General features: G+C 47.7%; 1 protein-coding gene across 1 annotated transcript; it reads right to left on the bottom strand.

Annotated features, from left to right (window-relative positions):
• Positions 1-147: 147 nt before the first annotated feature.
• NCOA5 (nuclear receptor coactivator 5) lies at positions 148-19509 on the bottom strand. Its single transcript, XM_015647352.3, has 10 exons — positions 19221-19509; positions 14765-14951; positions 14163-14270; positions 10179-10245; positions 6514-6873; positions 6174-6265; positions 5951-6077; positions 4699-4898; positions 2532-2855; positions 148-2125 (listed from the first exon to the last, which is right to left on the bottom strand). The coding sequence occupies exons 1-10, from the start codon at positions 19299-19301 to the stop codon at positions 1467-1469; spliced, it is 2205 nt and encodes a 734-aa protein (XP_015502838.1). The 5' UTR covers positions 19302-19509; the 3' UTR covers positions 148-1466.
• Positions 19510-19511: the final 2 nt, after the last annotated feature.

Raw genomic sequence — 19511 nt, 5'->3', positions numbered from 1 at the left:
TCAGGACCTGTGAGGTCCATACACATTCCTCTCAGCATCCAGTGTGGAGCTTCCAGTACAGCTTATTCAGGAGAGGAGAGTAACAGCAAACAGAGTGAGTGGAATGATGTATTCTGAGAGTATTCAAGTGTCAAAAAATGCAACAAGTAATTTTTCTGGCCTTTTATTAGAAAGTAATGTCCTCTTGTTAACAGCACAGAGATAAAAGAAATGCTACAACACAAACCACCTGGGACAAAGAAAATCCTCTGCTTCAATCCACTGCTTTCTTAGTATCTCCCAGTTCCCTGCAGGAAGCCCACAGACTCCAAGAAGGCCATGACGGGGAGGACCACACAGTTAAGTGATGTTTTGTGTTCTGGTATCAAAGTATGCTCCCAGTAAAAATACAGTGAGGAATCACTGCCTGATTTACCACTCCACTGTCTGCTGCAGCTACCAAAGTGTTGAAAAAAGGTTTAAAATTATGGTATTAAAACTTGGCACTGTCTCTCCACCTCAGATGGACTGAACTTCCATCAACAGCAAGAAGAGGTCAGATAGAGCAGCACTGCCCCCCAATACCTGGTGAGAGGTATTGCCAGGGAGAGCCAGCAGCACATCAGTGTGGCTGCAGCTAAGGTGCACTAATAACCGTGCCAAAGACTGTAAGAAAAGAAAATTTATACACCAAATTTACCAGGTTGGTCTTAACACTGATTACTCAAGGCAGGAAAATTGACAGATTATTTGAAATCTCAGCCTTGGCTGGAAGTTCTTGCGTTGCAGATGTGTGCTCAGCCCACAGCTGCCAGTCTCTGTGAGTGGGTTGAGGTGAGGAACACTGGCCTCTCTGCCTGGACATGGATGTGCAGATGGACTGCACAGTCCTGGTTACTGAGCAGTGGTCAGGCATGTGCTTCATGATTTTGGCTGCCAGCACTATCACTGGACTTTCCAAATGGCTTATACGCTATTACAAGAAAAAAAAAAAAAAAGAAATCCAAAGAAGGGTAGTGCCCATTCCACAGTGGTGGGTGTCCAAGGCCCATCAATTTGCTGCTCTGTTCAGTCCCCTAATTCACCAAAACCGATGATCCAAAACTACACCAAGACCAATCGGTGAGCCCAGACTGCACCTCAATGGGAAGGTGCACTAGGTGCTGGGAGTAAGGAAAATGCAGCAGGACTGATACTGCAGCAGCTTCTGGGATGGGACAAGACAACCAATGATCCAACACAGTTCACAGCACATTGTGCTGTGGAGAAAACTGAGCATTCTGCTCCAAACATTGCTAACCAGACCAAGGAGAGGGAGGGCAGCGCCAGCAACCGTTGGCAGCAATGCTGCAGGGGGTATGCTCTCGCCAGAGTGGAGAGGACATGCATGTCCAGGGCATCTGTCCTGGGTCAAGGATGGGAGACTCCTTACACAGCTATAAGTATGGAATGGCAAAGGGAAGGGGAATGGGCCCAACAGCTCAGCTCTAATAGTGTCGCTGGTAGGCACCCATCGGTTGCTGGGCTGAGGACCCCCCTCGCCCCTGGGCCACGGTTTGGCTCACAAGATGGGAGAGTGCAGGACCACTCTGGATAAGGGTGTCCAAGGCTTTCTGTACACTGGGGTTGTCAAAGTTGATACCAGAAGACACCGGCCTTTGGGCAGGCACATTGCCAGGTGCAGGGAGGCGGGTTTGGTGCTGACCATAGAGCGGCTGAGGTTGTGGAGGAGCTCCAGGTCTCGGACCTGCGTTTCTCGAAGGGCCCGGGAGAGCAGGAATCTGCGTGTTTGGAGTCTGCAATCTCTGCTGAGGCTGGTTTAAATTTCCAGCATTCATCTGTGCTGGCCGGGGCTGCCCACCAGCCAGGTTAGCAAAGTTCTGGTTGGGAGTGCTGCCTGAAGAACCCGTGGAGGCCGCAGGACCACTGTTTGCCACAGCAGCTGCTGCCGCCGCCGCCGCCCCACTGTTGAAGAGACTGAGGATTTTTGCTTGAAGCTCCTGCTGAGGAGTAGAAGAGGACACTGGAACAGAAGGAGTAGAGACCAGAGGCTGTGAACCCTGATGAGCCTGAGAACTTGGAAGGTTGGACTGACTACCCAGTGATGATCCTGAAGGTGCCCCCAAAGGTTGTCTTGACATGGGTGCTGGGAAAGAAAGGAAAGATGGTTAAAACTCTACAAATGCCCTTGAAGGGACACCTGAAGAAAACTAATGAAACAGCTACCGAAGACATGGCATCAGTGAACATCCACCCTCAGATCACAGCTGCACAGCTCTGGGAACCCAAACCACCCTAGAGAACTGAGTACAGCAGCCCAACCAGTTATGGCAGTCCTGCTGTTGCCCTAAAAGAATCCAGTATAAAAGGTCTTCCACATGAAAACTCTGAATTGTCTCATGGCATGCAACAACATGTCCATCTCAGTAAAATGAGGTGCTGCATGAGGATATTATGCTCCCAAACTCCTCTGCAGTCCCAGGGATTTTTTCCTGTCCCAGCCCTGAGGACCACAAACCACACAATAAACTGTCTGGGGCCGTGGGACTTACCCTGCAGAGATTCAGTGCTGCCCCGCAGCAGCCGTTCCTTCCGGTCTCTCAGGTAATTAATGACTTTATCTATCTCCTCAGCAGTCACATAGCGATTGTCTGCCAGCAGGTTCAAGAGGGTTTGGATCCCAGGAGGGTGACCTCCTCTGACACCCTCCTCCATGGGGGGTGGGCGCTCCCGCTCCCGCAGAACAGCTTCATCTGCCATCTTGGCAGCCTGCCGGGCGATCTCCTCCCGCTCCTTCTCCCGGGACTCCGTCTTGTAGCGCTCGTAATTCCTTGCCACCAGCACCATGGCATCAGCCTGGGGCATGTTGCGGTGCTCTGCACAAAGCAAGAAATGCTCTGAGTGACCCAAAGTGACCCTGACAGAGGTGCTGTTCTTCCCGCCTGCCAGCACAGCCCAGTCGGCAGCAGGCACGGCTCAGGGAGTGTGAGTGCAGACTTGGGAACTTCCCAGGCACATGGGAACAGTTACATTTCCAAAGCCAACAGAAGGCCCATGGCTATCAGCCAGCAAGGCCAGCCTTTCCTTTCACAGCTGAGAGCTCTAAGCAGACATACCATCAGCCCAGAAATGTCTTTCTTGTCTCTCACCAGTTAAAAGGAAAGCAGCTCCCTCTACCTCTCACATAAATCCTCGGTTCTCTGAGATGAGTTCCCAGTCATTTTACTGCTAAACCCTTGGTCAGATCCAAAACTTGCCCTCTGAAGGCAGTATGCTTCCCAGAGGTGGACAGCCATGGAAGTATGTTTGTTTCTGTACTGCCAGTCCCTTAACATCTCATGTGCATGTGCAGCAATCAAATTCTTCTGTGATAAAATAAGTAATGGGCAATTCCAATGGTGGGTTTGAGGTCATTATTTCCACCTCCCAAAGCACATACATGAACAGTCACCCGAACATAGATTTAAACTGGGAGACCAAGAGAGCCTTTACCTTCCCAAAAGTGCCCAAAGCTCTGGGCAGGGTCCTTTTTACACCTGCAGAACATCAAATCCTGCAAGCCTTTTCCTCCTAAGGGTTGATTTTAACATTAGCCTTTGCACAAGTTGTGAAAGAGTTCCCTGAAACAAACATGCATGCAAAGGTGACCAGGAGCGGTTGAAGTGAGCATATTTAATCTCTGGAATGAGCTGTGGATGAGCTAATGACTGGGGTTCCCATCAGGTCTGATACACCGGCAGATCCAGTGACCAAAAGAAGCTTTGGCTTCCTGCCAAAGGCTTAACAGGTGTTAAAACCAAGGAAGTTAAGAATTAAAACCAAGGGCAGCAGGAAGCCCAGTGATAGTGTGTGTGAGCTGTGTGTCTGCAGGAAATGAGGGAGCTCTCCTATCACATCTGCATCTGATGTTAAAAGAAATTGGGCTTCTCCAGTCTGTGAGCACACACCAAGCATTGACTGTGCACTCAGAGGTTTCCTCTCCCAGATGAACTCACAGAAAATTACTTGGGAACACAGTAAGGGAGAAATAATCTTTGAAAGCTCAGCTGTCGTCAAACCAGTCACCTGTCTTGACAGATAACATGAACAGGCCTATGATCAGAGTAACAGCTGGTTTCCCCAATCACATTCTGACAAGGCATTTTCAGTACCTACACCCACCCTCATGCAACAAATCACACCCTGAGATGGAAGGTGATGTGACAAGTGTAAAGGTGCTAAGAAGGTGAAGCCTGTATTCCCAAACACTTTGTAGATCTATCTTTTCATAACACTTCCCAGTATCAAATCTCTACCTTTACCAAATCCTTATTAAATCACATTTGATTTTAAAATCTGTCATTTAATTTGCCACATTCCCAAGAGCCTCTTTCTGAGAACAAGTGGTAGAGTGAGGTTGGGCTGGCATTACTCAAAGATCTCCCACAGCAGTGCAGCTCTGGGGTCCATGACTTGCCCTGAGATGCAACGGCTGGCAGTGTTAGGAGCCAAGAACACAGATGAAATTCCCTCTTGGCAAGGATGAGACACTCCTTTTGATAAGGGACAAACAGAGTATTACAGAAGCTTGTAAATAATGATACTCAAATTTATGACACAGTGTCAAGTCATTTATAACTACTTATGTGACAGCAAGGATGAACTTTGTCCTTTGTGGTTCTGCCTGAAAGAAAGGTTCAGAGTAACCACACAATTCCCAGCCTACTGAGACCTTAGTACCTTGTGGGGTGCCAAACATGATGTTAACAGTGCAGGAACGGTGAACTTGATGCTGCTGGGTGATGACAATGGCAAAAGGAGACCCTCCTCTGCTCACATCATCCAGGGCTTGTGTCAGTGACATCTCTGTGTTGAGGAAGATCAAGTCCACTACCATGCCCAGGTCTCGCACCTTCCGCCCCACTGACTCCGCGTACTCCCTACCACAAAGCAAAGCCAGAAGTTTAACAAATCAGTCCCATACAGGAACAGAAACCTTGGCACTGCACCCTCTCCACATCTCAGATTTGCTTTTCTGATTACTTGCCCAGCTTCATGACGTTTACCAGGACAGTACTAAAGCAATCCCATTATAGCAACATAAAAGCCCCTATTCTGATCTGAATCAGTCATTTCAATGCAACCAAAATAAATTACAAATCAAGCCTTAACTTAGCTGAGAAACAGAATGTTTGTAAAGGGATTTACACTACTACAAATTTGTTTACACATAAATGTGTTTCAACTGAATTCATTAGGGGAAGAAATTTACGCCAGCAGAGGTCCAAGGGGTACAGAGCAGAGGAGCCAACCTACACAACTCATTTACTCCTGCTTTGTTCAGTATCTCAACTGCTCACATGCACCTCATTGCTTACTGGCCTGCTCTTTTCTACCAGCTGCTTTCTGCTCTAGCCCACTGCCAACTCAGCATCTCTGGATCCACTGCTCCTGTGTACCCAGTCCTACAGACTTCCCCATCCAAGCACAAAACACAGCTCACAAGGCTGAGCTTAAATCGCCAAGTTTTTTTTTTTTAAGCTGACTATACTTGGAACCAAACCTTCAATACTGACTGCACAAAAAGTCTGACAAATGCAGGCTGTGTGCACCCACACCTCAAGAAAGAAGGTAATTTTATTGTCTTTGAAGGCAAAGTCTATAATGGTGACTAAAACTGTCCCCCCCCTTCAACCATCTTGCATAGGTCCCTACAACTGGCTGAAATGGTAGGTTTATATGGAGAGTAGAAGTATCAGGGAAGGTATAGCAATAGATTACAAGGGGGAAATACATGCAAAGCACAAGATACATTTCCTCATCTCATCAACATATATTCCCAGAAGAAAAGAGGGAGCTGTAGCTTTCTGGGGACTCTAAAGCCACACTCCTCAAGAGCAACCTGTAAGACAAAGAGCCTCAAGGCAGAACTAAATTAAACCCATTCTCTTCTAGCAAGCAATAATAAAACTGATTGTAACTGTTTTCTTACTTTGTCTGTTTATTCACCACTATCACAGAACAATCCACGGGTCTCTCTGCATCAAAACGTCTCTTGATTTCCTCATAGTACTGACGGTACAGCTCCTCCCGGCGCCGCTCCTCACGCTTCAGGCGGTCTGAAATGAGCAGGGACAGAAGGAGTGACATCCTTCAGACTTGCTCAGAGTGCCACAACTGTGGCATCCTCCCTGTGAAGTGGTACAGGTACTCACCCTCTGGCTCCTTGTAGCGGTCATAGTAGGAGTCGTCCTTGCGCCGATAGTAGTCCTCGAGGCGCAGGTAACGGTCGTAAGATTCGTCTCGTCTGCAACATTCAGAACCAGCAATGGGTTTCCTCCAGCGCCATCTCAAGCAGAGACTTTGGCCAATGCATCATACCCAGACCTCCCCCAAGTCGAATTTCTGAGGTACCCATCCGCTCACAAGACACAGAGTGGGACCCAACTGTCCCCAGCCAAGGGTGATTTCCTTAATCACTTGACATCACTCAAACAATTGTGGCAGAAATGCTTAAAAACATTATTTTGGCAAATAAGATCCCGCAGAGTTTACCTGTACAAGGGGTCCCGAGGGTCTCTCATATCCCGTGGATCCCTCACATCTCGTGCACTTCTCATATCCCGCGGATCCCTGTATCGATCATACAGTGGCTCCCGTGGGTCACGAAGATCTCTAACATCACGTGGGTCCCTCAAGTCCCTTGGATCCCTGATATCCCGGGGGTCTCGCAGATCCCGTGGGTCCCTGTGGTCTCTGGCATCACGCATGTCTCTAGCTCGCATGTCTCGAGTGTCTCTAGCATCTCGCCCGTTCCTGCCATCCCTGCCATCTCTGGGGTCTCTCCGTGGGCTCCCCCGAAGAGGGGAGCGGTCGCGCCTGGCATCTCGGCCATCCCCGTAGGCATACTGATCTCTGAGGAAAACACCAGGGAAATTCCATTAGCCTGCTACCAACACAAGTATAGTTACCCCTAGATCTTACCTGAGGTGCCAAAGTGACCTTTCACAGCAGCTGAATCCTCCCTCCTATCCCACAACAACAAAAATTGACCAAAAGTCATATTTTTGAAGCAGTCTGGAGAAGGTTTTTAATTCTAATATTCAGCACAGCCAAACCCAGAAAGCTCCTTAATGGAGCACTAAGTGTAGAGCACCTGTGGATGAAGTGAACAGGCACTTCAGAAGCCACCATTTTAAGGCCTCTGACCTCCAGCATCAGCCATAGATGATCCATCAATCATGTCTGGCAAATTCTTTGAGAGAGTTTAAGGTGATGTAGACTAACGCCCACAAATATGCAATAGCCAGGAGTGTTCAAGGGATCCATTAAATTCACTCATCAGTGACAGCAGAACACCTGAAGTAATATTATGATTTAAAAAGGAGCAGCTTGTGAGCAAAGACATTGCAGGTTCCACACTGTGGCTGGGTTTGTACTGCTGACAGAAAGCAAAGACAGCTATGGCACTGTCCTGGATTTGAGGGATAGTTTCTGTAGAAAGCCAGCCTTATGTTTATAATGCCCTGGTTAAGAGGGTACTAAACCCAACCAGTACTGCATCTTCAGTGGCCACAAAAGGCTTCTCTGTTGGATCTGAATGATCCATCTCATTCAGACTTTGTATTGCAGTCTTCAGCGGCAAGGAAGAATAATGTTCCAGTCTTCAACTTTTCCCAAGGCAGTCAAGTTTTATCAAGGTTGTATTCTGTTTTCCAGAGAAGACCATAACTTCAGTGTAGTCAAAACAAAGCATTAAAAAAATCTTGCAGAGAAACTAAGGAGCTTCACGTGTTCATACTGTTTTTTCCCCAAAATACTGACAACCATCAGGAAAAAAACCCAACTTTTTGAATCTTTTTATTTCCCAAACTTGACATGACTTTTACAGTCCTCAAACAGCCTAATCTAGTTTATGAAAGATAAGCAGAACCTAAGTCTGCATCCACTGCAGTGCAGTCACATAGAGATCACCTGAAGAGAACGAGTCAGATGAGCCCAAGTTTGGTGTCAGGCAGAACAACAGGAACGAGATGGAAGAGCAGAATCTGTGCATGGATTTTGGTGTCAGACACCCAGCTGTGATGGGAACACATAAAGAGTGCTGGCATTCTCTGTTTCCATTTCAGATACAAACCAGATTTTGGGACAAATTAGAGATGTCAAGAGCACACATAGCCTCCTCCTTTAAGTGACATTCTGAATTTGCAGACAGCCAGGGTGTTAACTCCTTCAGCCTCTTGGACATATAAATCCACTTTTTGTTTGTGATCTGCATTGAAACCACATCCTGTGAGAGACACATCATAAACCCCCTTCCCCCAAAACCTACAATGAATGATGGCAGAAGCTAAGGGGAAACTTCTGACTTGCTCTAATTGATATTGAGCAACAGATCTTTCCAAAGCTGTGAGATCATTTAGCAAAACAACCAGATGCAGGGGAATTGTTTGGCATATGACATTTATTCTAGCTGGAGTGGGGGTGACTGGAACAGGCCACATTCATTATCCGCAGAGACAAATAGATCCGCATGAACAACGCACAACTGTGACAGAAGTAGAGACATGGCCTCGGCTCTTGTGCCTGCATGGCTGCCCTGCTCAAGTGAGACAGCAGCACAAAGGCAGAGCTTCCACTTTCTGCTTCCACACCTCAGTCACCATGGTCTGGCTCCTGCAGCATCAGCACCACCTCTCAGGCCACAGTGTGGTCCAGAGATCACAGCTGTGCCCAGGACTTGATGACTGGGACCCCAACGCCACCTGTGCCCACAGTGCTGCTTGGGACTTGGTGCTAACCACATGGGATGGCCACGGTGTATGCAGTGCCAGCTGAAATCCAGTGCCTGTCAGTGGCACCAAAGCCTTTGGCTGCGGTCCAATCCACAACCTGGTGCCCACAGCACCACAGCTCACGCAGGTCTAGTGCTCCTTAGGACTGCAGCACAGGCACCTGCTCTTGCACATACGCAGGATAACATAGGTTGCAATGCCCATGGCATCAGTGCCTGTGCTTGTCCCTCTGCAGCGCAGTCAAAGGACCAACGCTCATGGTGCAGATGCCTGCCCATCTCCCCTGCAGTGCTGCAGCACTGGTGACACTGAGGCCAAAGATGTGCCATTCAGTGCATGCTGCCCACATACTCCCAGGGTCCTCCCACCAGCACCAAGCACAGCCCCAGGCCCAAGACTTGCTGCATCTGCCACAGGTATCCCAGCACTTCTTGGCCTGACGCCCCCTCGCTGGTCTCTGCAAGCATATTTGGCCCTCTGCAGGGTTAAGTGCAGTGCATAAAAATCCTAGATGGTGCCAAGAATTGCTGCTACTCATCCTCTGTGCTTTTTTTTTGGTGTAGATGTCTTGCTAGTTGTGCTTTTTCCTCATTTCTGGTAATTTAACAGGTCAAGCTAGTAAAGCATACTAGATGTGGGACCTCAATTACCTGCACCACACCTTTTCACGGAAAGCTTTACAACAGAGGCACAGGGTGGATAAAGTGCACCAAACACCACTGAAGAATGTCTTTTTTCCTAGGTGTGGAAAGGAAACTGAAGTAGTCTTCCTGTGACAGGACAATCCTTAACTTTTCCCCTTGCCTGTGGATGCCCACACAGTGGAGGAGGAGGTGACTGTGCTGTGCCCACTGAGGGGTGGGAAGCCAGGAGAAGCTGGAGAGTACATCAGTGACTGCACCACGGGGCTGGCTCCAGGCTCTGATAACACAACAACATGGGAGACAGGACTGTGCAAGACACATTTGCTCTGTCTTGTGTTTTGCCCAAGTGCTCTTTTCCAGTCTCATTGCAGTAATGGAAGCTTTCAACATCAGAAGAGGCAAGATCTCAAGATCCTCTGCACTGGAAACACTGCAGCCCCTTGGCATTTCTCTAGATATGTCTCAGCTTCTCTCATTCTTGGAGGCAGGAGCAAACATCAAGCATATTCTTCCTTCCAAGTCTCTTACAGCCTGTGCTGCAAAACCAAATGCTGGGCTGCAGCAATGGCAGCAGACACAAGGTTTCCCTCGTGCCTCCCAAGGTGCCAGAGCCATAAGGGCTCTCTCTCAGAGATGGAGCAGACACTTTCCTGCTGGAGCATCACTGTTTGACTGGGGAGGTGGCAGTAGGGAAGAGACACAGACATTTAGCACAGGCCACTGGGCTCGTGCCCCGGAGGCCTGAATTCCTAGTATAACTCACTGCTTCCAGGTACTTTACCTTCGTGTCGGACTGGACCTTGATGAAGCCTTATTCATATTTCTTCTTTCCACTGCTTTATTAATATCTGTAAAGAATAATCAACCCATCTGTTCAATGCTATGAAACAAAAAAAAGATCATCAGCACAATTCAAATGAAAGCAACTTAAGCTCAACAACACCCAGATGGTGCAAGGAAATCCATTCAGCAGAGAGACATTGTCACTTTGACAATTTTTTATTAAGTTTATATAGTACAACATAATGAAAATTTCATGGATTTCTCTGACTTCAAAATAGGGTGGACAGGTTGGGTGAAGTTTTAACCCTGCATGTTCAGGCCTACATCCAGACTCTTCCTTCCATAAGAGAACCTCTTTCTTCTGCAGTCTATGAGCGAGCAGAAAGCAACTCATGGACTCTAGGAGAAAAAGCAGAGTCTGAAAACCTCCAAGAAAGGAATGATGGCCAGCACAGTCTTAAGTTCACAGCCAGTCCAGTTCAATGGAGCATGCTGATACCCTTGTTGGAAATAATCCAAGGGCTCTCAAAGGGGCACGTGTAACTGCTTTCCAAGGGACTGCTGCAGTGTTAAGGTGCACGGCCCCCACCACTGAGAAACGGATCCGGGAGCCTGGAACACAGGCTCCTTATGAAGTTAGCATGGTGCAAAACACCATTGTTAATGTGATGCAAACTGAGACAACAGATCAGAAATTTGAAAACTGGTTGGCATTCTGAGCATCTCCACGAAAAACACCGTGAAGGGAAACACAAAGAAGTAAGAGAGCTGAAGAAACAGAATCTTGTCCTCAACCCGCAAAAATGAAGTTGCCCAGAACTGTTAAGGACCCACACTGTTGTCAAAGCCTCCCGTGACAGCTGACTGGAGATGAAATAATGCATTGGAAGGGGGCAAGAGCAAATAGCAAAGCGACTTTGCACATTTTACTGAGAACCTTTTAAGGAAAGGAAGCCAAACCTAGGCCCTATTTGCTCCCCCAGAATCTATCAACAACTAACATTTCTGATGAGTTATTTGCATTAACCACTTTCAAAGCTCTTGCATGAGAATATAAACATGCCATGATGTCTTTATACTGTCTTTGTACAGTCTTAATATCTTCTGTAACATCCCAAACTATCCCTCATTATTTTCAAGATTAAAATTGCAATTAAGGGATCAGATATAAGTTTTGTTCTTGATGTCAATCAAGCAGCATGTTGCCTCTCTGATGGGCAGAGAAGCAAGTGTAATCTGAACATTAACTATAACTGGAGCGTAACATCCCTGACTGGACCCCAAGCACCTCTCCAGGATCAAACATAGCTGCAGGGTCTACTGTACCAAACTACATCTGAAGGACATTTATTCTCTAGTTTTACTATCAAAGATATGAAAACACTTCTGTGCATTTGTGGAAACACTTGTATAATGCTACATCGGAGTTAAACTCTCCCAAAACTTTTTACCTTATTTTGTTATTAACAATTGTATTTAATACTCAGGCTGCATAACTGAAGTAACTGTTCTCCTTGCATTTATTTTTTAGTTGATAATTTTTCCCCTTAAAGTCAAGTGTTATCTTTAAGCAAGACACTAGCTGCTTTCTTTGGTTTAAGATAGTTTTTATTTTCTGTTTTAAGATGCCATTGAAGAAACCTATTATGATTTTTACACTCAGTATCATACATTTTGTCCAAATAAAAAAAAAGTATTTAAATCTGCACAAAAATATTTTACTAGAAGAAATAAAAAGCTTTGACAGGGATCCTTCTCTTGTGCAAAACACATTTAGTAACATTTTATTTAATGCCAAAAGCATTTACAAGTTAAGTATTTGAACACTGACAAAACTTCAGGGGAAAAAAGCCCAAATAAAAAGTCTTCTGTCCCGTAGGATTTTGAGATGACAGGGCCACTGTAATCACACAGTGTAACCTTCTGAACAACCACAGGTGACAGGAGTTCCTGGAATCCACCTATCTCAAGTGCAGCAGTGGCACTGAACTAGTACTTATCTTCTAGCAAAACATCCAATTCCAATTTAAAAGTCTTCAGAGCACAGAAACCACCACAGATCGAATAAATTACTCCAGAAGCCAATTACTGTGCTGTTAAAGTCTTTATTCACATTTAAGGCATTGTCACACCTATGCCTACTACACTAAAACACCCTCATCCCCAAGTCTGTCTGTTACATGAAGATCACATCACTCCTTTCTCTTGAGGTTTTTGCTTGGGCTTGTTCTTTAATTCTAAACCTCTGTCAGGTTTTTCCAAAGCTTTTTCAATTCAGCATTATCCTTTTTGAACCAGGCACACCAAAACTGAGCACTCTTCCAGCAGCAAAATCCCACAGGTACCAAAACCTTCCTACTTGAACACCTGTGTTTTGCACAGCCAAGGATGACCAAAGCACTCTGGCTGGGTGCAGACCTTCCCTGTCAGCTTCACTTAAAGTTCAGGTCTGTCTGCATCCAGGATAGGAAGTCCAGGTCCTTTCACCATCAGTGACTCAATCTTCTTTACTTCATCCTTATTTTAAAACATGTTTTTCTCTCCAAGTAACTTACAAAAGCTCTGTATGGCCAGGACTGTTTTTCCAGACCACCACTCTAAGCACTTGGAAATTCCATCTATGTTACATCTATTCCATTCTAGATTCACTTGAAATCCACTTAACTCTTTTATTTTTAACTGTTCTCATTTCTTATCAAGTCAAACACCTTACAGCGATCTGTACATTAACACTGCTGCTTCCAGCCCTAGAGCTTGCAGTACCTTAAGAGTAACCAAGATAGGATTTATTTTGATGGACATTAATCAGTTGCCTTCTCATCAGTGTCAGGTGAAAGAATCCCTTTGTTCCCAGGTACTGATGCCAGGCTCATCCCATTTACCCTGCCTACTGGCTCACCTGCAGCACTCCACCAGCTCCCTGCAAACTCCCTAGTTTTCCAAGGCTTGTGCATAAACATCACTAACAGGTCAGCAGTTCACTGAACCCCACTGATGTTAATTCTTTTGGGAGTCTAGCTATGGTAGCTGCAGTTTTACCTTTTTGGTTTTGCTACTGAAATGGAAATTACATTAAACACACTTCCTGCCTCTTCAAAAACAGACAGCAAAAGGATTAACTGGTCTTCTCAGTTAGAAATTTTATCATTGCCAGTCAATTACCCTTAGCTTCTAAAACGGCCAAAGTTGTTCCTATTTAAGCCTTTACACTTGGATAATGCTGGACATCATTTCTTCTTGTATACTTCTACCCTTCTTGTCTATTTGCCTTAACTTCCATCTTCAGGCTCCTCTTTTTACTGTACATACACCTTCCCACTGGTTACTATTTATTCCTCCTGTCATTCTTTTTTAAGTCAAACTGTTTTTCTTCAAATTATCATAGGCTTACTTTGAAAGTAATTTTTTCCTTGCATTTAAAAGATTACTCGTGGATTTCTAACCATTCATTTCCGTATAAGTCTGCTCCCAGCACATTTAGCAGAATTATCTTCATCTTTATGAAAATATCCTTTTTAAAGCACCCAGTATTTATAGCACTGCTTAAAGGCTGGCTCCACTTGTGCAAAAATCCCAGCTAAGTTTACTTAGCCAACCAGCCGCTAAGTGCTGTGACCAATTCCTTTGAGCATGTCAAGATGAAGCCCAGTTTTGGTTTACAAATGTTATTAAATTCTGTGCTGGACATTTCAATGATCCCTTTCCAGGGCTTACTTGTTGCACAGTTTCTTACACAGGCTGGCAAAGCTTTTCCAAGACTAACACATAAAAATTCAGGGTAAGACCCAGGCAGCAAGGTGAACCAAACTGCAGGTGAGGCACACAGCAGGAACTCAGGAGGCAAATACATTCTAAGTAAAGTGATTGAGACTAAGGCCAGACAAATGTCACATTGTGACCTTTCCAGCGGGCTTTAGAACAACAGCACTCTTTCTCCCGAACGCATGCTGGGGTCAGGAGAGCGAGGAGCAGTTTTCCTTACCTAATCTATACCCTTTATAAAGGCGACCCTTCTCACCGTCCAGAGCGGCCTGGACATCTTCTAGACGGTCATACTGCACGAACCCATAGCCATGGTACATGCTGAGGGCTGCAAGAGTTAACAGCAGGGCAAGACCGGTTACAACCACGGACAGTGCTGACCCACACCCGGCCATCCTAACCCCACCAGCTGCACTCTACCCAGAAACCACTATGCAAGCTTCCTGGGAAAATCAAATCCACCAGGGATCAAAATGCAGAGCTCAAAGACTCTGATCAAGTTCCTTCTGAAAAGGCAGTGACCAAAATACAGCCCACAAAGTGACCAAGATTTGATTAAGAGGCTATGAAAGAGTATTGTGACATCACACTGCGACCCTAAAAGCTAAAACACAGCTGATATATTTGCATTACGTTTGAGCTGTACTGAAGCAATCACTTTTCCAGAGAAAACGCAGGCAGAGAAAATTATCATTAAAAGGTCACTATTTAGGAACAACATTGGTCACTCCTCTCATCATCATCAAATGGCATTTGACAAGCATGAAGCAATATTTCTCACTGAAATCCCTGCCACAAAAAGGCATAAGATAATATACTAACCCCTGATTTTGCCATATTTTGAAAATATCTCTTCCATTTCTTCACGAGTCATGTGGTCTGTGGGCAAATTGCCGACAAAAAGTCTTCTCTCTAAATCCTGAGGATTGGTGCTGTTAGTGAAGTCGCTCTGTTTGATGCTATTGCTCTTGCGTCCTCGAGCCATTTTGCTTTCGTTCCAAATCCAACTCTTCGCAAAAAAAAAAAAAATGGCCATGCATATAATTTCAATCCATGACATTAAAATTAAACTGGAACAAGATTAAACTTAACAGCTTTGCAGACTAGAAGCCAACTGGGTCTGCTTGACGCAAACTTCACTCCAGAGAAATCTTAATACGAGGGACACAGAGGTCAGGGAAAAACACTCACTGCAGCATTCTGATTGAGCTTTTCTGTAATACTGAAATGTAGCAAGCCTAATTATTTTGCAGATAGGTTTTAATGGTTTAACTCTAAACTAAGATACAAATAAAACTAATTTTCCACTAAAACGCCTTAACTTTAAGCTTTCCAACACACCCATTGTTGTCACATCTAGTTCTTTAATCCACTGACAAGAAGTATTGAAATTTATGCAATATTTTAATGAAAGGAAATACTCATTGCAACATTGCATAACAGCACACAAATATTCCAGTAGGGCTTGGAATGAGGTATCAGGAAATACTGCTGAAATACTCCTAAGTAACCACACCTGGATCACTTCCCTAGGCGTGAAATCTCAGTTTTCCAATCCCAGAAAGCACAGGTTCTCATCTGCATCTCTATTAGACAGCATATCCCCTTGTCCCCATGGAGATGTCAGCTCCCACAGCAGGCGGGTCCATAGCTGGGAATTTAACCACCCCCAGGTAAATGCTGCACCCTTCCTCACCTCCCTCATGCAGCAAAAGCACATTCCCTTAGCCCACACCCCTGCACACAGCTGGAGCAGTCAGCAACATTCATTGCACAAACTCACCCAAACAAATAAAAAAAACACCCCAGCAAAAAAACCAATAATGTAACAAACACTGACAAAGCTAATAAAAACCACCATCCCCAGGATTCAGACTTTCTGCTTTAAAATTCACCATTGAATAAAGCTTAAAGAAATTAATAACACTGAAACTTTCAAGGTGAACTTAAAAGTTTGACAATTATTTAATAAAATTGTTCTCCTTCCTAAGCATTCACCTACAGGAATGCATGATGGGATTTTCTGCTTGTAACATGCAAGAAGCCTGGAAAAAGAAAGATGATCAACAGAAATTTCTCTTTTTAATCATGCAATGTCTACAACCAAGATACTCCCTAACAGTACCCTAGAGTAAATACAATTTAAACGTCATCTGTAAATAAATAAATCAAATGTCAAAATATATAAGACGGCTCTATATGAATACTTTTGCAACACTTAACTGGCATGAAAAATACATCTACTCCAGATTTGAAACACAAAATGTATTTATTTATCCTTTAAAGATCAATTGACTTCACATTTGTATCACCCTTCCCCCTTTTCAGGAAACCCTGCAGAGATGGGAGGCAGAGAACACTTCCCTGTCTAATAACCTTTTTAAAATTAACTGCCAGAACCAGGGTGAGGAAAAAACCTCAATACCCAAACCAAGAGCCAACAAAATTATTCTTCTCTATCACATTTGTCCCAATCCCCCTGCCAAGTTTGTCCACACACATACACAGAATTATATCTTCCCCAGGAAAAGTACCAAATCCCATTTTTTTACATGGAAGCATTGGCTATTCCACTAATGCAACTCAAGTTCTCAACAGTTGAGGGTAGAGAAGCTTTCAAAATTCCCTCAAAATGACTAAATGGCAATAAAACATGGAAGGCACCATCTAGCTCAAGTTCCCATTTGGAGCAGGATGCAGCACACAGCGACACTTGGTAAACAGGTGTCAAACAGGCCTGTAACTGCTGGCAGAACATCTCACTTTCAGTATAAAAAGCTGTAAGAAATTCCCTTTTGTGTTCCTTAGGGGCAGGGATAGCAGGTTGTGTCTGAGGAAGAGGCTGCAAGAGCTTTCCACATTAAGAAAAACATAGGGCTATTTTCGCACTTCAAAACAATCAGTAAATCAGATGAGTTACCCCAGAACTCTCATCTAAAATAATTCACTGTCTCTTACCATTTTGCACTCGGCAGATTACATAGTTAAGGGCCATTTAGTGATCACAAGACCAGAATAAATGAATGTTGTCCCACCCTAGGCATGCTACATCAGGTGCACACCTAATTCCCACATTAAGTCTTGTATGAATGCAGCCAGAGAGGCACCGGGACAGTCTAAAGGTGCCGATTCCCCGCGCAAAATAACTATGGGTCCTACGACAGGATAGCCCACGGCACCTCATGAGCCAACAAATCCTCTGGAAATCAATTGAAGCCACATCTCTCTAAAAATCTTATATTTCAAATCAGAGTTGTTTATTAATAGCGCTACAGCTTCAGGAAGCAAGACTCTTCTAGAGTGGGATATTGAAATTAATTTGCCACAAGCGAAACACGACAGAAGTCTCCAAGAAGTTCGGGGACAAAGCAGAAACAGCGGGCACGGAAGGCAGAGGTGCCGAGGAGCAAGGACCTTCCATCGGAGCAGACCCGCGATCTCCCAAAAGCCAGGAGGCCCTCCTGGGGCAGCGCTGGCATCGCCCATCCCGGCCCCCCGCACCTGGGCAGACACGGTGCGGTCCCCACACGGTAACCCGGAGAGCGCCTCCGCCTTCCTCCCGCCGTCACAACGCGCCGCCCTTGCCCCGGGGCCCCGCTCAGCCCGGGCCCGCCGCGGCTCCTGGGGCAGCGGGGAGGGACGCCCGGCCGCGAGCTTCACCGGCGGCCGCCGCTCCCACCCGTGCCTCCCTTACCTCCGCACGGGCCTGGGCGCTGCCAGCGCCGCTCAGCCCGCGCACCGGCTACACCGCGGCTTCGGAGCAGCCCCACCGAGCCCCATCGAATCTCGGCGATCCCGCGCTGCCCGGACGCGAGGCGGAGGCGCGGCCCGCCCGCAGGCCGCGAGGCACACCCGGCCCAGCCCCAGCCGAGAGGACAGGGCCTTTCGCAGGGCTCGCTGCCGTAAGCCTCTCGTTAGGGCGCTTCGCGTACCGGGCCGCGGACCCGCAGACTTACCGCCGGTCCTGGCCCGGACCCGGAGCCCCGTCAGGCCGCCGCCGCCAGGACAAAGACGCCACCCGCCGCTACCACACGGCGCCGTCGCAAAGAGAAGGCGGGGGGAGCACGGTCGCTATGGTGATGTACCGCACTTTACGGCGCGGCAGCGTGCCGCCATGCCTGCCGAGGCGAAGGCCACTTGCCCCGGCTCCCAGCATGACCTGCGGTACGGCGCTGCAAGGCACGCCGGGAATTGTAGTACCGCGGCGGCCAGACGGCCGCTGGGTGGCGCTATCGGACCTCGTGCGGGGGAGGCGGCGGTATCGGGATCAGGGTGTGACAGGGACAGGATCAGACTGTGACAGGGACCGGGATCGGGATCAGGGTGTGACAGGGGTCGGGATCGGGATCGGAGTGTGACAGGGACCGGGATCGGGATCAGAGTGTGACAGGGACCGGGATCGGGATCAGAGTGTGACAGGGGTCGGGGATCGGGATCAGAGTGTGACAGGGACAGGGGATCGGGATCAGAGTGTGACAGGGACCGGGATCGGGATCGGAGTGTGACAGGGACAGGGGATTAGGATCAGACTGTGACAGGGACCGGGATCAGGATCGGAGTGTGACAGGGACAGGGGATCGGGATCAGACTGTGGCAGGGACAGAAGTAGGGCTCAGGATCAGACAAGGACCGGACAGGGCTTTGGAACGAGACCGGGACAGGCGTCAGGATCGGTACCGGGTTCGGGATCATCAGATCAGGACATCAAGACTGGGGCCGCGATCGGGATCAGATCAAGACCAGGACCGGAGCCGGGATCACACTGGGACTGGGGCAGGGATCGGGATCAGACCAGACCCGAGGCCAGGACCAGGACCGGAGTGTCCCTGCCCCGTTCAAGGGTCGATGTCCCCGTGCTGCGTCCCCAGCCCCGGCGCCGCCCCGAGCCGCAGTTGTCCCTGTACTCTGTCCCGCTGTGCGAGTACCGGGGGGTCTCGTAGGGACTCGCGCCTAAGCAGCTCCTGCCGACCGGGAGCACCGGGCCGCGCTGCCACCCGGCACCGGGAGCAAGGGGCGCTCACAACCCTGCTCAGGCAGTGCCCGGCGCCGCGGGGATTTCCCAGGCCAGGCCCACGGGAGTTGGGCCCAGAAATCCCCTTTCCGCCGCGGCCTCCCCTTCTGCCCTCGAGATTCCCCAGGGACCCTTCGTGCTCCTGAGTGAGTCAGTTCTGGGAAGTGACATTGCGCCGGGGAATCCAGAGCACTCGGCTCCCAGTTCTCGCCGCCCTTATCCCCGGGAGCAGCTGTGACCCGGCGGCGGCCAGCTGTGGCCACCAACCTCCGGATGGGGCCGAGGTTGTGACCGTGACCGGGAGGCGGCTGCTGCGGTGTGACCTCTCGGGCATCGTGGCACTGCCATAAGGGACCGGGGCACCGAGGGGCGCTGAGGAGCCGCCGTTCGCTGCCCAGCCACCACAGTGCCAGGAGGAGTCCAGGGAACGTCTCCGCAGCGGGCAGGGATCCTGGAAATTTTCTGGGGTTGCTGGGAACTCGTCTGGGGAACTGAAACGGAGATAGAGCCAGATCACAGCACTGTTGCCCCTTCCCCTTTCATGCCTGACGTGTTTGC

Source organism: Parus major, chromosome 20, assembly GCF_001522545.3.
Source record: "Parus major isolate Abel chromosome 20, Parus_major1.1, whole genome shotgun sequence".
Taxonomy (NCBI): domain Eukaryota; kingdom Metazoa; phylum Chordata; class Aves; order Passeriformes; family Paridae; genus Parus; species Parus major.
This window is presented reverse-complemented; position numbering and strand designations above follow the sequence as displayed.

Excerpts from the sequence above, each read along its gene's own strand:
- NCOA5 (XM_015647352.3), bottom strand. The coding sequence starts at position 19,301 with ATGGCAGTGCCACGATGCCCGAGAGGTCACACCGCAGCAGCCGCCTCC. Across the intron at positions 6,078-6,173 it reads CCGCTACAAGGAGCCAGAGG|ACCGCCTGAAGCGTGAGGAG; the intron begins GTGAGTACCTGT and ends TGCTCATTTCAG. Across the intron at positions 2,126-2,531 it reads CAGCACTGAATCTCTGCAGG|CACCCATGTCAAGACAACCT; the intron begins GTAAGTCCCACG and ends TTTCTTTCCCAG.